General features: G+C 37.7%; 4 protein-coding genes across 5 annotated transcripts; 3 read left to right on the forward strand and 1 right to left on the reverse strand.

The window, feature by feature from the left end:
- Positions 1 to 632: 632 nt before the first annotated feature.
- LOC141904051 (elongator complex protein 6-like) lies at positions 633 to 1,915 on the forward strand. Its single transcript, XM_074792501.1, has 2 exons — positions 633 to 1,692; positions 1,774 to 1,915. Exons 1-2 carry the CDS (start codon positions 1,048 to 1,050, stop codon positions 1,897 to 1,899), a joined length of 771 nt encoding a protein of 256 aa, XP_074648602.1. The 5' UTR covers positions 633 to 1,047; the 3' UTR covers positions 1,900 to 1,915.
- Positions 1,916 to 2,984: 1,069 nt separating this feature from the next.
- LOC141903599 (synaptogyrin-3-like) lies at positions 2,985 to 8,458 on the forward strand. Its single transcript, XM_074791787.1, has 4 exons — positions 2,985 to 3,155; positions 4,057 to 4,276; positions 4,530 to 4,678; positions 5,344 to 8,458. The coding sequence occupies exons 1-4, from the start codon at positions 3,030 to 3,032 to the stop codon at positions 5,539 to 5,541; spliced, it is 693 nt and encodes a 230-aa protein (XP_074647888.1). The 5' UTR covers positions 2,985 to 3,029; the 3' UTR covers positions 5,542 to 8,458.
- Positions 8,459 to 9,700: 1,242 nt separating this feature from the next.
- LOC141904718 (ras-related C3 botulinum toxin substrate 1) lies at positions 9,701 to 14,222 on the reverse strand. Its single transcript, XM_074793359.1, has 5 exons — positions 14,056 to 14,222; positions 13,465 to 13,536; positions 13,260 to 13,377; positions 12,787 to 12,849; positions 9,701 to 12,649 (listed from the first exon to the last, which is right to left on the reverse strand). Exons 1-5 carry the CDS (start codon positions 14,088 to 14,090, stop codon positions 12,359 to 12,361), a joined length of 579 nt encoding a protein of 192 aa, XP_074649460.1. The 5' UTR covers positions 14,091 to 14,222; the 3' UTR covers positions 9,701 to 12,358.
- A 443-nt stretch (positions 14,223 to 14,665) lies between these two features.
- On the forward strand, positions 14,666 to 17,651 carry LOC141903848 (uncharacterized). Of its 2 annotated transcripts, XR_012619099.1 has the most exons (5): positions 14,666 to 14,744; positions 15,090 to 15,338; positions 15,461 to 16,267; positions 16,388 to 16,561; positions 17,263 to 17,651. XR_012619099.1 is itself a non-coding variant. In XM_074792188.1 (4 exons), exons 2-4 carry the CDS (start codon positions 15,107 to 15,109, stop codon positions 16,483 to 16,485), a joined length of 1,137 nt encoding a protein of 378 aa, XP_074648289.1. In that variant the 5' UTR covers positions 14,666 to 14,744; positions 15,090 to 15,106; the 3' UTR covers positions 16,486 to 17,010. The 2 variants fall into 2 exon arrangements, 1 of the variants encoding a protein (XP_074648289.1); XM_074792188.1 differs by lacking the exon at positions 17,263 to 17,651 and having other exon boundaries at positions 16,388 to 17,010.
- The last annotated feature ends 414 nt before the right edge of the window (positions 17,652 to 18,065 follow it).

Below are 18,065 nucleotides of genomic sequence, written 5' to 3' on the forward strand. Positions count from 1 at the left end.
CACAAATATTCGTACACAGATAATATTAGTCCTAACGGGAAACAGAATAACATAAAAACCGCGAACGATGAATTCGCCAGTGCTTTAGAACGCGCTGCGAGCGTGAACTTCTTATTAATAGCGGTGAAAATGTCCCGTCAGTAAATTCACTAATCGGTGTATCTAACTGAGAATTTCAAGTGAATTCGGTATTTCGGCAAAGTTCAAACACGCCGCAGCAGATTTCAGATATGTGCTCAGTGACTGAGTGCAATCAGATAACTGAACGATCGCTTTTGAATACTTCACCATCAGAACTAAACATACTGTACGAGTCGTGTCGGCCGCGCAGCTGTGCTGGGATCATTTTTTTCCAATTATCGACCGGCGCATGGGAGGGAGAACCAAGAGAGGGAGACGAGGGAGAGCCGGAGAGGGAGCAGAGGGACGTTGGAAGCAATTTTTCATTGCCGCGGCCAAATGCCGATTTTGGCCCAGGTTCTAAAAATTGCGCGGCGAATTTACTTAATTCAAGTTCTTCAAAAACGTGCCCGTGGTATTCAAAATTCGGTAAATAATGGCCCGCCGCGGCTCGCTGCAGTCGCTGCACTTCCAACGCCACTGGGGAGGAGAGGGAGAGGGAGGGAGAGGGAGAGCCAGGAGAGGAGAGCAGAGGAAGAGGGAGAGCCGGGAGACTCCAGAGGGAGAGGGATTCTGGACATACTCTGGCAAGGGAGTAGTAATAGTAAACCGGTGACTTATAGCGAATGACTTATGAACGAAAGACGATTGCCGGCTCAATACAGTACTAAATTGACTTGAATTGACAACAATTCTATACCGGTCGGCAAAGCTGTAATTAAGTGTCCATTTTAAGGAATACGTGCTAATTACTGTCTTTGATTTTTGAAGTGAACCACCTTATTTTTTACACGCACGAGTCTGCTCAGTGCCTACTGCTTCGTACTTGTGCATCAATTGGTCAAATAGACAGTTCCTTTCAAACTGTCTGTGACTGTGTGTGTCAGTGACAGTGTGTACAGAGGGTAGAGACTGTTTTATTAAAAGATGTTTGCAGATCTAAATAACATTTTAAAGTGGCAGCCACAGAATGGTGATGGATTCGGTGAGGAAATTCTAGTTAAAGACGCTGATAGCTGTTGTCTTGTGGCGCATTTTCTCGCGTATTTCCTTCGTGGTTCGACGCCGGAGTGTGACGTTTGTCTCGTTTCCACGGTGCAGTCATTCGCGCATTACAACAATGTAGTCGCTAAACTTGGGCTGAACCTAAAACAATCGCACGACGATGGGAAATTCATATTCATCAACGGTTTACGAGAGATTTCCGATCTGATAATTAAAAAATCGTGCATCGCGAACATCAAGGATTTTTACTTTTTTGTTAAATCGTCTGTTGCAAACGCATTTAAAGATGGCCGCCGCACCGTGCTCATTTTCGATGATTTGACTTCGCTGATCTCAATCGGATATTCAGATATCGATGTAATCAATTTGACTTCATACGTACGGTCATTAGTAACCATGGACGATCGATGGAACAGTATTATTTGGATGACGCAGTCGACTTCAGATTCCGAACGGAATCTCGATTCCGACTGGGATCGCCTACAAACATCTCTCTCCTACCGAGCGAACACAATTCTGGATGTCGAAAAGCTAAAAAGCGGTCGATGCAAAGAAGTTCATGGACTGGTAAGTGATCTGTTGATTCAGATTTATTTGAACTGACCTTGGACGTGATATTTATTCATTTTCTTCCATTTTTGTTTTCAGATTATGATAAAGACTGGACTATGCAGTACTACTGGAATAAAGTCCTCCAGTGAAAAATTCCATTTTCGAATCCAAGATAAAACTGTAAATTTCTTCCCTGTTGGTACGAGTTCGGCAGTTCTTTGATGAAATCAATTTATAAGTTACAAATAAAAATTACAAATTTCAATTTGTGAAAAAAAAATCTTTTATTTGTTTCCAGAAATTGACTGGATACTCCTAGAGAATAAATAATTAGTTTAAACCCATACAAAATTTAAAATATTTAAAGAAATTTTATTAATCAAAATTTAAAATCAAAAGACACATCATTTCAAACTCTCATGGCTCTTGTGAGAGTTCAAACAAATAAAGCGTTTTATTTGTTTATTTGTTGATAAAATCTAAATTTTCGTATGTGGGTTTTAATCTTGATTGTTTGAAGGAACATTAATACAGTGGTTGGTAATCGAAGTTTCAGCATTTCATTCTTGATAAAGAAATATCAATGAGCAAATCAAATCTTCCGTATACTGTCACCATCAACTTATTGATAATATTACAGTCAAAATCTTATTTTGAGATACCCATTTTCTGGCTCCAGAGGCACCTGCCAAGCAAGAGCAAAGTAAACATGGATCGCAATAAGCTATTAATTACATAATTTAAATTATCGCAAATCCTTCAATGTCATTGACATAGATCAATGAGTTTTCCTCGACGGCCACTCCATAATTCTTACGAAAGATTAAGAATAAAACAGCCAAATACGGCATCAGTTTTAAAAATGGAATCAATTAATTTGTCCCTGATTGCGCTCCATACAATTCAATAGCCAGCCAATCAGGAAGCGATAGATGAAAGGAGTTGACAGTTCTATGTGTTGTGCAGTCACGAGAGGTTCCGCTACTTACCAGGACAGCTCACACCAGTCATTTATAACCCTATTCCTAGAATCCTAATAAACGAACCGGCGAAGACTCTAGGACGGTGAATTAATAAAAGAATTATGTTTTTTGTCAATTTCTAAAATAAGACCACACCTTAGAGTTCATTTGAAAAATTCTAGTGAATGTATCTGACAGCTCTCTGTATTCAACAACGTTCATTAATTCAGCCAAATAGTTACAGCCAGTTATAATTTTATATTGTCGGGTAGTAGCAGTATTTCTAGCTGTACTGTTAAGGTATCCGGACCTCCAGTAGCATGTTCAATAAACCGTACAGTAAGCTGTAATCGTTTCTCGGGTTGGTAGACATTTTTGGCTTGTTTTAAAATGGATGCTGCTGGAGGTGTGGGTTCTGTGGAGGGTGGCGCGTTCGGTGCCGGTAAAGCCGGAGCTCCGTTTGATCCGATGGCTTTTATTCGGAAGCCTCAAGTGATATTAAGAATCGTTAGTTGGGTGAGTAAATTCCCTTTTCTCTCTCGCCACACTCACTTCGTCCATGATGAATTTATTGATTTTTTTGCACTGTCAGTGTCTGTGTATAACCATAAGTAGAATGTCGACGTTTAAAGTGTGTGAAGGAAGTGTATCTTAGATGAGAATGATATTACTGGCAGCCTTTTAATGAGGATATCAAGGGCAGGGCAAATTGTTAAATTGATTTAGGCCTATGCCTTGCAGTCAGCTTAAACCTGGTTCACCAGCGGCGTAGCTACCGGTGCGGTTGGTCCGACATGTGACGGACCAATAATTACCAAGGTGGTTCTTCTAATTTGTTCTAATTTGAACAAAGCAGATGCAAATTTGATAAATTTGCATTGAAAAATTTGGAGGGGGGTTAGGTTAGGATTCGATTTTTCTCGACGGGCACAGTCCCGTGAACTGCATCGGGGCCAGAAATTATTTTCGCATTGCCTGATCGCGGCATTTCATCATATATCGCATCTGGCAATCGAATGCGCGTGAGCAAGGTGAAGGTTGTTGTTTTCTAGGGATTCGAACCTAACTGATCTCACTTATGTATCTATGATTTGGATATTGTCGGAGCCATCCTTTTCATTGACTCCAGACATAAACAAACGATCGACCGCGCGTGGCAGCAGTCTAGTCTTATTTTGTCATTAGTCAATGCTGGAAAATGGGCCTCAGATGCCCAAAGAACCCCTTGAGATTTCAAAATGTTCTTGGGGGAGGACCTTCGGTGCTCGGGACTGCTGGCTATGCCATGTCAGACCAATAATTATTTGGTTGCTACTCCCCTGTTCACTGGTGCAGTATTATTGTAAGCTTGGTTTACTGGGACTGAATCAGTTCCAGCAGCAGCAACAGTTGACGAAGGTGGTGTTTTGTATTTCAGTTATTTGCAATCGTAGTATTCGGATGTATCCGAGCTGGTTGTTGGAGTGAAGCTATTTGTTTGTATAATGGCGATTCTGATGCGTGTAACTATGGAACCGGTATCGGAGTTATCGCGTTCCTCGCCTGTTTAGGGTTCCTCGTCGTCGACGGTTTATTCGATAATATCAGCAGCGTACAGCACAGGAAGTACGCAGTGATCGCAGATCTTGCATTCTCCGGTTAGTATCCAGACAATCTTACGGCCCAAATCTCTTGATAAGTGTAAACTATTGCCATGTCAAGACAGGTTAAGTGACAGTATTACGCTCTAGTCTGTCTTAGCAACAAGGGCAACCTCAATTGGAAGGCAGGGTCCCGACCCCCTAGACCACCCAAGATTACTAAAGTTTAAACTCCATAACAGTAAAGATAGGTTACTCAATTCACTCCCGCCCCCCGCATATATCTGACCGTGTGCTGTTTTTATTTAAGGTCTGTGGACATTCCTGTGGTTTGTTGGGTTCTGTTATTTAACAAACCGATGGTCAAATACTCTAGAAGCGATGGTATTAGCAACTAATAAGGGAAATAGCAATGCTCAAGCTGCAATTGCATTTTCCTTCTTTTCAATCGGAACATGGGTAAGTCGAATAACAGTTGCACTTAGTTGTGGAGCCTGGTCAGGCTGGCCACTGACCAGGAAACATTCAGAGGATCAGAAAAATCTAGAAAGAAAATCAGGGAATTTTACACAAAAAAAAACTGGAAAAATCAGACATTGTAATTAGTGCGTTATGAAAAGTGTGCAAGTTCGACCTAGACTTTATGTGTATTGATGGACAGGACTTGCCTTTTTCATATCTAGACTAAATTATAATAATGCTGGCTTGTTTTCACCAGGGAGGGGATCCTACTTCCCTGTTCACACTAATTATTCATGGTTGGTAACTAAAACCGTAAAGACTGGCTTTTCCGTGTTGCAAACGACTGTCATTTTACATGTTGTTCTGTCTGTTCAAAAACATTTGATATGAATGGGTGAAGGAGCAGTGAGCAGTGAGCAGTCACATGAAAGGCCAGATTAGATTTAGCCACACAGATTCTATATCATTTGCTTTCTCCTTGATGACCTACGTTGCCTGTTTCTGGGGGTAACAGGTAAAATTCCCCTCGGTTGGCGATGTATAATTTAGTGGCCTGGAACATTTATAATCTAGGTATGGAAAATGATATTGGCCAACCCGTGGGAACCCTGGTCCCTGTTAACGCTGTAGTTGCTGTATTTTGTGTGTATGTTGTATTTAAGGCTGGTTTGACGGTTCTGGCTGTGATGAGATATCGTCAAGGTTCAGCGGCCGCGTTCGCACCGAGCTTCGAATCGAATCAATCGCAGGCTCCGTATTCATCTTACCCCGGCGGTCCGGAGAACGTCGACCCGTACCAAGCACCTCCATTCACCGGCGATAAGGGGCCAGCACCGGAATACCAACCACCGACTTACTGAAACGATCAATAGTTAAATGAACTAGTCACAGTAGAGAGAAACTGTGTGACTGATTATTCTCATTGACTGCACTCGTGTTTGATACCCGAACAAACATCAGTTTTATTAAAGCTCAATTTTCAACGTGAGATTCAAACCATACCAAACACATAAACCCTCGTCAATTCTTAACTTAACAAACTAGTATCGAACAAATGATTATATGAATTAAGCCGATTTTTGAAACGTGTCAGTGGTGGACCCTGTAACTAGTAAAAAGGGATGTAACAAGGGCTTCCTTTGAGCAACTCAGAGTCAGTCGGTAATTACGAGTATTAAAAGCTTTGGCGGTTGAAATCGGTTGATGATTGATTCATATGAGATAGACATATGTCAATGAGATAGATGTATGTCAATGAGATGATCTATGTTTCATTATATCATTTGGCTTCATTGTTTTAAGAGAGAGAAGATCAATTCTCGTATCACTGTTTGTCTGGTATCATTTATTGACTGAGGGAAGAAAACAAACAAATTCAGTAAGACGAGCTGATTCTTAATCTGTGCTAGAAGCATGCGAGTCAGGATCTGGTTCCTCCTTCTTGGTTATAAGTTAAACATCACCAATGAACTAACTAACTATGAAGCAAAACCGCTTACAAAAACCCTGGAACCACATCCAGATTAAAGGCTAAATCAATATCTAAAACCAGCGTCATGAGATAACCGTGGTCTACTCTTCACTCAGTAATTGATATCAGTTGAACGTGATGAATATACCATGTGCAAGTTTTTGCAGTATTTAACACATTTAGAGCAGATTGTGACTATTATTGATAATTGATGTTAGGTTGAAAATAATTGGAAATAAACCGTAAATAGCTGGTTGTCAATAGGAATATAATATAAATATCGCAACAAATAATCGTTTGTTTTTCTGGTAAATATTAAAAGTTATATGTGTATATAGTAATTATATACAGGGATTTGTAATGCTGATTTTTGCCTTTTTCCAAAGAACATTTCCAGAAATTTTGCACATTTTGTTACACCCTTAATTTATAGCCTGCGCATTCTCCAATTGTGAGTTCATTTCGATTGAAATTTTTATCGTTGCAAATTTCTTTTCCCACATCTCGAGTTTTAGATTTAAGTTATTCAGGTTAACATTAGTCGCATGGGGCATTAGTAATGAATAATAGAGTTGATGACAAGTAGTGAACATCATTGTTACGTGCGTGTTGTATTGAAATGGTTTATTGTCAGTTTGAAAGTATTTATAATTAGAGAGGGGTAAAGTTGTACAGGTTGTATTGATGTCAGTCACTGAGCTACTGTTTTAAATAGTTTTAATGTTAAGGGATACCAGTCAACTAGTTAACTGTCTGCACCCTGAACCCCCTTATACAGAAACCGATCATCAAGAGTTCACCAGCAGGTCTCCTCTCTGCTCTCTCTCGAGAGAGAGAGATTTCCATACATTTATCACTATGCATTGAAAATCAGGTTGTCTAGTCTTCACCAATGGAAGCGTGATTGTTTGAAGGGGTGGGGCTTCAGTGAGGGGTTCAAGCAGCTGATTGTACTACACCCCCTTGAACAATCAGCTGCTTGTTTGAGGGGGTGCAGGGTTCAGCCAGCTGATTAATGCCTTCACTCATTTGATTGGAGCAAATGATGATTTTCACGCAATGAATTCCTTGTTGTCAATGCTCATCGCTCCAACATTTCACAGTAACTGTTGACAGTGTCCACTTGCCTGACCGACTACACACTATATACACTACTATATTGTCAAACATAGAATACGTATCTTCATTGGTAGAAACAAACGATATATTAAGGATTATGTATAAATGTGTAAAATATAATGTACATAGGTTAAAAACTACAAAAAAAGGTTAATAGACCGTAAAAAGAAGGGCCACCCGCATCAAAGAAAGACTAGAATTCTACCGTAGTTGAATTTCAGTGATTCTTTGTTTGTATATAGGGTATAACACTGGGCTCGAATAATTCATAAATATGGTATCTATTCATGTATGCATTCCAAACATGTAAAACAGTTGTTCATGTGTGTTACAATTATTATTGATATATATATAAAACTAGATCAGTAAATCATCATCAGTGTGTCATAATCATATTTTTAATATATGTATAAATCCACATCAAATAGAAGGCGCCATATCATCCCGCCCTTAGTCTGACAAAACCCTCTCTCTCTCTCTATCCCAGTCTCTCCCTCTATCTCACTTGCTTCGTTTGTATAAAATGATTCCACTCTGATATTTGTAACATCCAAGGCTTTATAAAAATTATGCTTTCATATAAGGACAAATTTTCTATTCACTCATAAAAAATGCTTCAATTTCATTGCAATTTGAAACTCAAAGAGGAAGAGTTATTCAACTGTCACATTGTAGAATGAACAGCTGTAAAAATGAACCTATATTAAAAGTGATTTGAACTGGGAGTTTCCCCTGGAGAAGCTACCAATAGCGGGTCATTCTGAAGAAGCTACCGATAGTGGTATATTCTTCTGAAGAAGCTACCAATGGCAGTACATTCTGAAGAAGCTACCGATAGTGGTATATTCTGAGGAAGAAGCTACCAATGGCAGTACACTCTGAAGAAGCTACTGATAGTGGTATATTCTTCTGAAGAAGCTACCAATGGCAGAACATTCTGAAGAAGCTACCGATAGTGGTATATTCTGAGGAAGAAGCTACCAATGGCAGTACATTCTGAAGAAGCTGTTGATAGCAGCACACTGAAGAAGCTACCAATAGCGGTATATTCTGAAGAAGTTGCTGATAGCAGTATATCCCGGAGACTGCTCGTTTGCAGTGGATGATGAGTGATGTATCAAGTATTTGTAAAAGTTGTTGTATGTATTGATAGGCCTAATTGAGGCAATAAAATATAAACAGTTGAGACGATGCAATAGACTTCATTATTCACTAACTCTCACCAGTAGCAGTCGGATATTCGGACTGAGGAACGTGGTTTGCTTGCACTGCAGTACACTGGAAACACCCCTTAACCCACAGTTGAGGCCTAGAGGCCAGTTCCTTAGTCATGCAGGGTTTGTGGCAAGTCTATTAATTGCTACTATTTGGAAAAACCTCGTTAAGGAGTACTTTATGCAAAAATGATATTAAGTGCTGAAAAGTGTCACTTGCCCAATGCGCTCATTTTTGCAAAAAAAAATAACCGTCGCCCTCTCCATAATAAAATTACAAATACCCGGATACAAATTCGCCTTTTTCAAAATAAATATGCCTATATCATGGAAAAATTTGGCAGTTGGGTAGTTTCGGTGCTATTTTAAAAGTCGGAGAATTTTAATCGGTAAATAGTTTGCCCACTACGGCTATTCAACGTGTCTGGCAAGCGAGTATTATGTTAGTTCGCATTTTTCCCGCTATCGTTATACATAGGGGCAGCACTAGACAATCGAGATCGCTAATTTAACTGTGGCGGGCTAATATTATAGCAATCGTCAATTCCGCTTTCATGAAATCATTCTCTCAATTGATTAAAACGTTGGGGCCATTTTCTAAATCGAATTGATTCTCAATATGATTTGAGATATATTTTGATTTTGGTTAAAAGATAAGAATTAAATCACAGAGGGTCATTGAAACTAGTCGTTACAATAGAGTGCAATTCACAACTGATTCCGCACTAAATGTGCTTACTTTTGCATAAACCTTAATTAATACTATGCTATGGCTTAGATTCAAGATCACCAAGTCCAATCATTAACGATCTCAGCCCACTTTAGGACACGTCATGGCTACAACCGGACAGGGGTATATTATATATTTAACTTCACTTGACCAACAATTTGGAGACTTTAGGATGTCGAGAGAAACCCCACAATAACGAAGCCAAGATTGAAAATCAGGCGTACTGATGATTCAGTATGCCTGATGATGGCCAACAGTTGTTAGCCGAAACGTCACTCCTCAAATATAATCATTCTGATCTAGAATTTTTCAATCTTGGCTTCGTTGGGATTTCTCTCATAATCATTACACACAGATATTGTGTATCTTCTCGTCTTAACTTTAGGATGTGACCTTCTAAATAAGAGACAATCCTGTTATGTATTCCAAGAAACCAGTTCTGATCACTAAGTAGAACAATCGAACGACGAACACAGCTTTCTAGGCAGCGAATTGACAAAATTTTATTACATCATTTTTTCGACGGATCACAGCAGATTCTCATTCATTGTGTGCATGAACTCGATTCAGGGTGATCACACAATCCGGGTGATCTGATCATTCATTTCATAGGATAAAATCTTTGTAACAACAATAACATCAGACAGGAGACTGGTTTCAAATTGCCTTCACAACAAAATAAACAATTGTTTGTACAGAATTTAGACTTTAGAACAGAAATGAACAATGGCAAAAAATACATCAGCATTTTAATAACTCTCCGGCCAGAGTAGTTACAGATGTCTTAGCTAGAAAAAATATCTTCTCGTCATTATCAAAGTTAAAAGATGATGTACGTCAATGCCCTGTTCTAAAAGAGCTCAGGTCTCAGCTGAAAGAAAAAAGTAAACGGCCCATTGGTGGGCCTCAGAAATTCACGTTTCACCCTCTATGAAAATATCACATACCGCACTCACAAAGTTTGATATAATTTGTGGACTATTAATATTATGTAGGTGGGTGGGTGGGTGGTTGTCGAGTTCACCTGTAGAGCACTGTCCGCGAGAACAAAGAAATCGTCGAAACCTAAAATAAATAATTTCAATCTCTCTCAAAATGATATATAGACTAATTATATAATCCTCGATTATATATATAAACAGAACTAAACTATAAGTGACCTGTCTAGACCACAGACTCCTTCCAAGACTACTGACTCCCCTCCTCAATCAACCATAAATCCGCTTAGACACACTCCCTCCTCGCTAAACTTTCTACACAAGTCTTTAGTATATTGTGCATGCCATTCTCATTTCAATATCTGCTACGTTGTAACCCAAAAATACATACAATACCACCATGCAGTCGAGACCCAGTAAGACTCGGATAAACCCAGCGAGACTCAAATGAGACTCGTTGATGCCCAGTGCTGCATCATTTTGCCTAACTGGGTCCCGATATTATACAGTCTTCACTTGGTTAATTGTATAAACAGTTTGACTCAGATTTTACTAATTACTTCCATCATTACATTATATACGAGTTACTCTTTTAAGTACAAAAATTGACTCAATCACTCAACGTTTAATATTTTATAGCATATAGAAAATTGATTTCGAAGATCAAAATTGTTTTCGTTTTTGAGAGAGATCAGCTCGTTGTGTATAGAGTGAGGCGTGGATTGAATTAACAGTTATATATCATAACCTGATTCAAGCTTTTATCATCAATATTTATATCCATTTATATATTTACAAGTGATGAATTTAATGATGGCCGAATGCGTACACTAAGAATTGTACACGACCATGGTATTTGATAAGCCTGTATTACTGGGCTCATTTTCATCACTAATTGGTTTGACAAATGAGTCGAACAATTGAAATTCGACCCTTCAAATTTCAAACATAACTTTTATCCGCACAAATATTCCCAAATTCAGCTTCTCATCTTACAATGTAGCACAACCCCAACACAAGATGAAATATGAATCAGTTCACATTAGTTCGTGATGACAAGCTCTGAAATACGGGCAGCAAATAATATCATTATGATTTATAATAATACAAATATAATAAAGTTATATATATATACAGACATTTGTTGTAATCATTTCAGTGAGCAGTTACAATTACCCAGAATTCATCACGATGAATTTACTAATTCGACGCATGCATTTTAAAGACTCCTTGATTCAGAGCCAGTTTACAAAAAAATTAAAACATAATAATCATCATTACACGACTGTTTTTGAAGAATAAACGCTTTTCTAAATTTTTCTGACGACTTACAGGTGCTGATCACCAAATATGGCCACTTCAATATCAACATCACATGAGGCTGGCTGGCGCCCTGTGATCAGATTGACTTTAAAAACAGTTTGAGCACCAAATTTTTCAGCAACAAAATAACATCATACATTCTATTAATCAAAAATATTCCAACTTTTGTTGCGCAATATTCTGACGTGTTTCGCGAGGCAATTGCTATTGTTTTTGAGGCACAGTTAGTACTTATTTTTCTACGCTCACAGGGGTCACACCCAAACAGGACAAGTGACCTCTTCCAAGTGAAGAATAGAGGTCTATTAACCCTGATTATAACTGGAATCAGTGTGTAGAAAATGACTAATTAAAATGAATTATTGCCACTGCAAAAATCAGTCGTAAATTCAAACATGATCAGCCGAATTTTTACTAATACTCTCTTGACATTTCAACATTCATGTATTTCATTATCAACTAGTGAAAATAAGAAAATCATATAACAATTTTTTTTTCATTTGTTTGACGACTGAATTGATAACAAAACAATATACGACATATTACCCCAAATACAGGTGATATCACTGAATACCTGAATCCAGTTATAAACAGTTGTATTTCATTCAGAATAATTACACAAAATATTTTCAATGCTCGAAAAAAAAAAACGTGAAGACGATAAAATAGAGTTTTCAATGAATTCGCAAAATATTCAATATTAAATTCAATGTTACACGTAATACCTATATCAGCGAAGCTTGTTTAAAACTGCGTTAAGTTTGATCCCTATTTGTGAAAAATTTCCACAGTCTTTATCCATTAGTAATAATAATAATAATAATAATAATAATAATAATAATTAATCGTGCAGAGAATAGAAATGACACTATCGCATTGGTATTATAGAATCTGACATTTCTTTCTGTTGGGTTTTTTCTGGGGTGGAACAAGAACCGCGCGAATAGCTTCGTCAAAAACCATTTTCAAGCCTTTCTGCGTCAGAGCTGAACATTCCAGATATTTTACCGCGTGAACTTCTTTAGCCATTGAAAGTCCTTGTGGATACGTGATTGGAGCGAGGCGCTTCTCTTTTAATTTATCATTTGTTTCCTTATCCTCACGTAAATCAAGTTTCGTACCAACTAAAATGATTGGTGTGTTCGGACAATGATGACTCACCTCCGGGAACCACTGGAAAAAAATTAAAATGGTTTCATGTTTGCTATATTGAAAGGGCGGTTTTTGAAAGTCTTATGACATATATAAAAGCACTGCCAATCATAGAATATATATATATAGAGGCGCTTAAGCGAGCCGTCGCTACTCACCTTTGCTCGAACATTCTCGAATGATGCTGGACTTATTAACGAAAAACAAATAAGGAAGACATCCTGAAATTGTGGAGAAAAAACTTTGCAGCTCAAAACAAAATCACCGTCTTATATACCGAATGTCCATATGCAGCAAGGTCAGTGAACACAAATTCATTTCATAAACCCAATATAAACCCAGATAAAACAATTTTTGTTCCAAAACTCTATATAAGAGAAGTACGTATTAATGATTTTTTTTAGTGGTTGAATTAGTAACCGTACTTTTTCCAGTAAACCATTAATAATAGCCAAGGTGATAATGAGTGTTTCATAACGAGGTGATCTGGCGTTCAGTCATTGCTTCCTAGAACCGACAATTTAAATCATCTGTTATGATTCATTAAAAAGTTTACTGAGTATAATACTGCCAGTATTTTTTAGTTTTAGTCTCAGGGTACTAGAAAGTAATTTCCTCGGGGTCTACTTACTGTTTGAGGGTAAGATAGGGGGCGCAGCCTGTCGTAATCTTCTTGTCCGGCCGTATCCCATAAACCTAAATTGATAGGTTTACCATCGACCATTACATTCGCAGAATAGTTGTCAAATCTGAAAAATATTCAAAATTGTAAAATCAAGCGATGTGACAATCTCAGATGATTTGAGAATGGTGGTTCTTTTTTTCGGATGACTTACACTGTAGGTATATATTCACCAGGGAATGCATTTGTCGTGTAACTGATTAATAAACACGTTTTACCAACAGCACTGAAAAATAATACATATAAAAAAGAAAATCTAAAATTTCTCCATTTACATTTATCGTAGGAGTTGTTCAGACCAGGACAGGCAGCCCTTCCACACTTTAACTATAGTTTGGGGTTTGAGTCACCTTCCCACCTGACCAGTGCTAGTCATGTAATTAGAAGGATATGGTTAGGTTAAGTTTGTAACCATTGGGGAAACCAAAACGCAGTCGTTTCCAGCCCTACGCTCAGGCTATATGTGGCGCTAGTGTGACTATCGGTGGTGTCAGCAGCCGTTAATACTAAAAAAAAACTTGATCAGGACTCGCTCCACCATATCTGCAATACTCCCACCGACCGCGCCTGTGTGATCGGAGTTAGGTTTCTACCAGTCGGTGAGACGCTTAGGAAAAAAATAACAAAAATGTCAGCCTGAAAGTGAAAATCATGGTAAAAACCCTGAAAAATTTAGGGCTTCTTCCGCCTTTTTGATAAATAAACAAGAGCAGGAAGTTTGTATCTATCTGTGAACAACACGTACCCATCTCCGACTACGACACACTTTATCGCCTGCATTGTATGAATTCGTGTTTGAAATTATAATCAGGTTGACATTCACCGTCTTACTCTAGACGACAACGACTCGCTCAGTTTATATACGGTTTGTGCCCCTACTATAAATAGAGGGTGTGATACAAGATGGCAGAAATACCCCCAGCGAAGATCTATTTATAGCTCAATTCAAACTTATTATTTATTACGCCGGCTTCGATAGTTGGTTTATGCGACTAACTCTTTGTCAACGAAAGTGATAACAGTGAAAATCATTCCTTTCTGTAAATAAAATCTATGGTGATTGTATGTAGTTGGTTTTCATTCGAAAGAAACGTTTTGGGTGCTTTCGGTATAACCGACGTGGCAGCTAATAGTTTTAACAATTAGATGTGTTAGTTTTCCAAAAAATGCAGAGGAGATCTAGACTTACTGTCTACTAGAAATACAATACAAAATACCAAAAAGGACCGACTAAAATGTTTTGAAAATAATGTTCTAACAATTCAACTGACCAACGTCGTGGCAGCTAGTATTTTTAACGCCGCCGCGCACCTGTCACGGCGCTGTAACCTCTTGTGACTAGCCTGCCACCTAACCCCTCGTTTATACACTACAAACAACTCGAGAAAGTATACAAATACAAATCAACTAAATTAAAGAAATAGCGATTTAAACGTAATTATCTGCTAGTGTTAGTATTTGATATTTTTTTTTAAAATGTTTTCGATGTTTTTGGTGTTGTCATGTTAATGGAGTGCATCCCAGATAATTCGGTTGAAATTTTTGATTAACTGTCAGTGTCAGTGTGTATTTTAATTTTCAATTCATAATACTTATTTCCTTCCTTTCTTCTTCTATAATGAACTCAAATCAATTTGATTTGAGTTCTATAATCTTGTCATTCTTGACTTTCAATTTTTCAAGTCCTTTATCCATTTCGTATCATGGACGAATATGGCAACGTGGAACATCGCTTATATTTACGTAACTTATTCTACCTATTTGGTTTTAATTTTTCAGATTGATTCAGAGAATACATGATGGCGACAGTTGATATCGCAGATAAACCGAAACATCGTAATTGGGCGGATTTTTGTGTAAAGCCAACCGAAGCCAAACCGAAACATACGCTGTTCGGTTCGAACTTGGAAATATTGAGTGACGCCGAGCAACAGAAATTACGAGAGATCGATCCAAACTCTTATCAGGAACAACCGAGACAATACAGGGTCCGCAACTTACCACCGGTTCTTCAAGCAAAAATACCAGGTACGATAGACAGGTTCCAGCAGACTAAGTTTAATTACAGTATCCTAGGTACCACCTACACAATTGTTTCACGTGTATGAAGATCTGTCACCCTAAACTGATTAATTTGTTGTTTATTTCAGATTCAAGTATCGTGAAGTTTAATAAAGAGCAAATTACGAAACAGAAAAGGGTTTTAAACGACATTGAAAATGATCTGCAATTCCTCGAGAAAAATACAAAATACAACCCGGGGCTGATACAGTCGAATGAGACCCCGGCCTCGTCATCAGGCGGGACAAAAAAACAACCGCAGTGGTTCACAGAGTCCGACATCAAACACACGCACGATATCAATATCCTCGGAGTGCGCCCTGGTGGACAGAAGAGTAACTACAACCGAGATAAATACGCAACGAAACCTCAAACGCATAAATACGCGTTGATAGGAGACGTGTTGAGACCCGGTAACGATTTCAACGAAAGAGAGAATTCTATTTTCAGCGACGAGAAAAATAACTTCGATTCGAATATGTATTCAACGTCTTATAAGAAACATTTCCCCGAGATCGAGACGAAAAATCCCGAAAAACCCACAGAGACTCGAGAATTCGCCATCGATCTACCGGCGAATATACAGCACACCTTCGGAACGACGGAATGCCAGCGGCTGTTGACCGATACGCAGTCCGTCGATCGATCCTTGAAATTAATAGAACAACAAGAGAGAATTCGACGTCGGGTGATCGCGAATCGGCTGCAACCGAAGTCAATTAAACCAGAAATTCATCCTCTGTATGAAGTGATGGGAAACGCTCTGAGGATGGATCATTTTACCGGTCACACGTTCGATAATAAACTGAGCTCAACGAAACGAGCTCATACTCAATCAGTATTCGACCGCAGAGTTCCACAAATAGATAATTATAGAATGAAACGAGATGAATTGAGTGAGTTTGAAACTGAAAAAAACCCTGAACTGATTTCCAAATATTTTGATTTGAAATTTGATCGTTAACCCGAATTCGAGCTCCCCTTAGTCTGTATGGATATTTCTGTGAATATTTTAGGTACCTGGGCTGAAAGTAATGTATTACGCGATCGCATGAAGAAAGCTTGGGATGAATACCTCACTGACACATTGAATGCAAAGAAAACCACTGAATAGAGACTGGTAATCCGACTGGTAATCATCATCTGTCGTTATAGATTATTATGTCTTGGTGTAGATAAGGTTTTATAAGGTTAGTTCTGATTCTGATAAAGATGGTTCAGATTCACTTCGGATGTAATCGAAATCGTTTTGTTTTAATGGTGAATTTGTGTTGGAAATTGTATTTAAACTACAAAATAATAGACAATAATCAAATAATGCCTTCAAATATATTTAATCAAAATTAGAATACAGGTTGTAAGTTTGACTCGGTACAGTGAAACTTGCTTGAATCGAACAGACCCGGGTCGTAAGGGGCAGTTCAGTTTCAAGAACGAGGGCAATTTTTCAACACAAAAAGGGGCACTTTCTAATTGAAAAAGGTCAGATCTTAAATATGAAGTACCCGGCTACCTGAATAAGATCATTTGAGAATGGATTACTAATCATTTTCAAAAAAAAGATTGTTTCCAAATTTTGAAAAATCTTGAGCCAAGTTTTTTTACACTGATACGAGTAAAATCCCACAATAAAAGAATTAGATGATAAAATGTTTATTAAAACATATAAGAAATATTTCGGGTGGTTACTACCACCCTTCTACAGTCTAAAATGAAGACTGAAGAAGGGTGGTAGTAACCACCCGAAATATTTCTTATATGTTTTAATAAACATTTTATCATCTAATTCTTTTATTGTGGGATTTTACTCGTATCGTTTTATCACGGATATTGTGATCTACCATTGATTCATTTTTTACACTGACTTTGAAGGGCACTTTGAAAATTTTAGGGGGTTCGTTCGCTACCTCCGAAGCCCCCTCGGCACGGGCCTGGTCGTATTGGGACGATCGTGAAGTTGAAGACTCCAAATGATATACTTTTCAAAATGAAATTGAATTGGGAAATACAAATACAGACTCAAAAGTAATCTGATGACGACTTGACCAAGTTTGACTATAACTGTTGAACCATGGATATTCAACTAAATATTGATAGGATCTAGTGTATTATTATCAGGCTCTGCTAACACTGTTTCACCTAGCTCAACATTATGTATATATTATAAAATTCATAATTTTCTACAAATTATAATTTTTACCTCTGAAATGTTTGTATTACATTTTGTATGTGTTTTTTTGTGATAAATCTCTCTGTGATAGAAATATATTCTTAAATCAAAAGAACAATTTTTTTATGATTTCTAATCTATCATATTAATTACACATTTTATTGTAAGAGAATTTTGTGATTTTTCTAAAATATTTTGCATACAATTAAAATTATTCTTATGCCTGTCTATAAATTCAGACTTCAATTATTTACTGTAGTTTTCCGGTTTCTTGTGTCTAAGTCTTTTTCAAGTTGCTATATACCGTTTATTCTCTTCAGTACATCGTCATAATTAATCATTGCAATTCATGAATAATGAAACAAATCTGAAATGTATTTGCTTTATTCATGAAAACATAGAACAAAAAAACAGAGTCACTTAAAATTGAAAATAGCATTAATTAACTAATTAATTTATTGATCAACTGAACAGATCTGAATAACCTTCCTAACCAAACCACCTTTGGTGTTTTGGACACATAT

Source organism: Tubulanus polymorphus, chromosome 4, assembly GCF_964204645.1.
Source record: "Tubulanus polymorphus chromosome 4, tnTubPoly1.2, whole genome shotgun sequence".
In the NCBI taxonomy this organism is placed as follows: Eukaryota; Metazoa; Nemertea; class Palaeonemertea; order Tubulaniformes; family Tubulanidae; genus Tubulanus; species Tubulanus polymorphus.

Excerpts from the sequence above, each read along its gene's own strand:
- LOC141903848 (XM_074792188.1), top strand. The coding sequence starts at position 15,107 with ATGATGGCGACAGTTGATATCGCAGATAAACCGAAACATCGTAATTGG. Across the intron at positions 15,339-15,460 it reads TCTTCAAGCAAAAATACCAG|ATTCAAGTATCGTGAAGTTT; the intron begins GTACGATAGACA and ends TGTTTATTTCAG. Across the intron at positions 16,268-16,387 it reads AATGAAACGAGATGAATTGA|GTACCTGGGCTGAAAGTAAT; the intron begins GTGAGTTTGAAA and ends TGAATATTTTAG.
- LOC141903599 (XM_074791787.1), top strand. The coding sequence starts at position 3,030 with ATGGATGCTGCTGGAGGTGTGGGTTCTGTGGAGGGTGGCGCGTTCGGT. Across the intron at positions 3,156-4,056 it reads TATTAAGAATCGTTAGTTGG|TTATTTGCAATCGTAGTATT; the intron begins GTGAGTAAATTC and ends TTTGTATTTCAG. Across the intron at positions 4,679-5,343 it reads TCTTTTCAATCGGAACATGG|GCTGGTTTGACGGTTCTGGC; the intron begins GTAAGTCGAATA and ends GTTGTATTTAAG.
- LOC141904051 (XM_074792501.1), top strand. The coding sequence starts at position 1,048 with ATGTTTGCAGATCTAAATAACATTTTAAAGTGGCAGCCACAGAATGGT. Across the intron at positions 1,693-1,773 it reads GCAAAGAAGTTCATGGACTG|ATTATGATAAAGACTGGACT; the intron begins GTAAGTGATCTG and ends TTTTGTTTTCAG.
- LOC141904718 (XM_074793359.1), bottom strand. The coding sequence starts at position 14,090 with ATGCAGGCGATAAAGTGTGTCGTAGTCGGAGATGG. Across the intron at positions 13,537-14,055 it reads TGTGTCGTAGTCGGAGATGG|TGCTGTTGGTAAAACGTGTT; the intron begins GTACGTGTTGTT and ends ATTATTTTTCAG. Across the intron at positions 13,378-13,464 it reads GGTGAATATATACCTACAGT|ATTTGACAACTATTCTGCGA; the intron begins GTAAGTCATCCG and ends AATATTTTTCAG.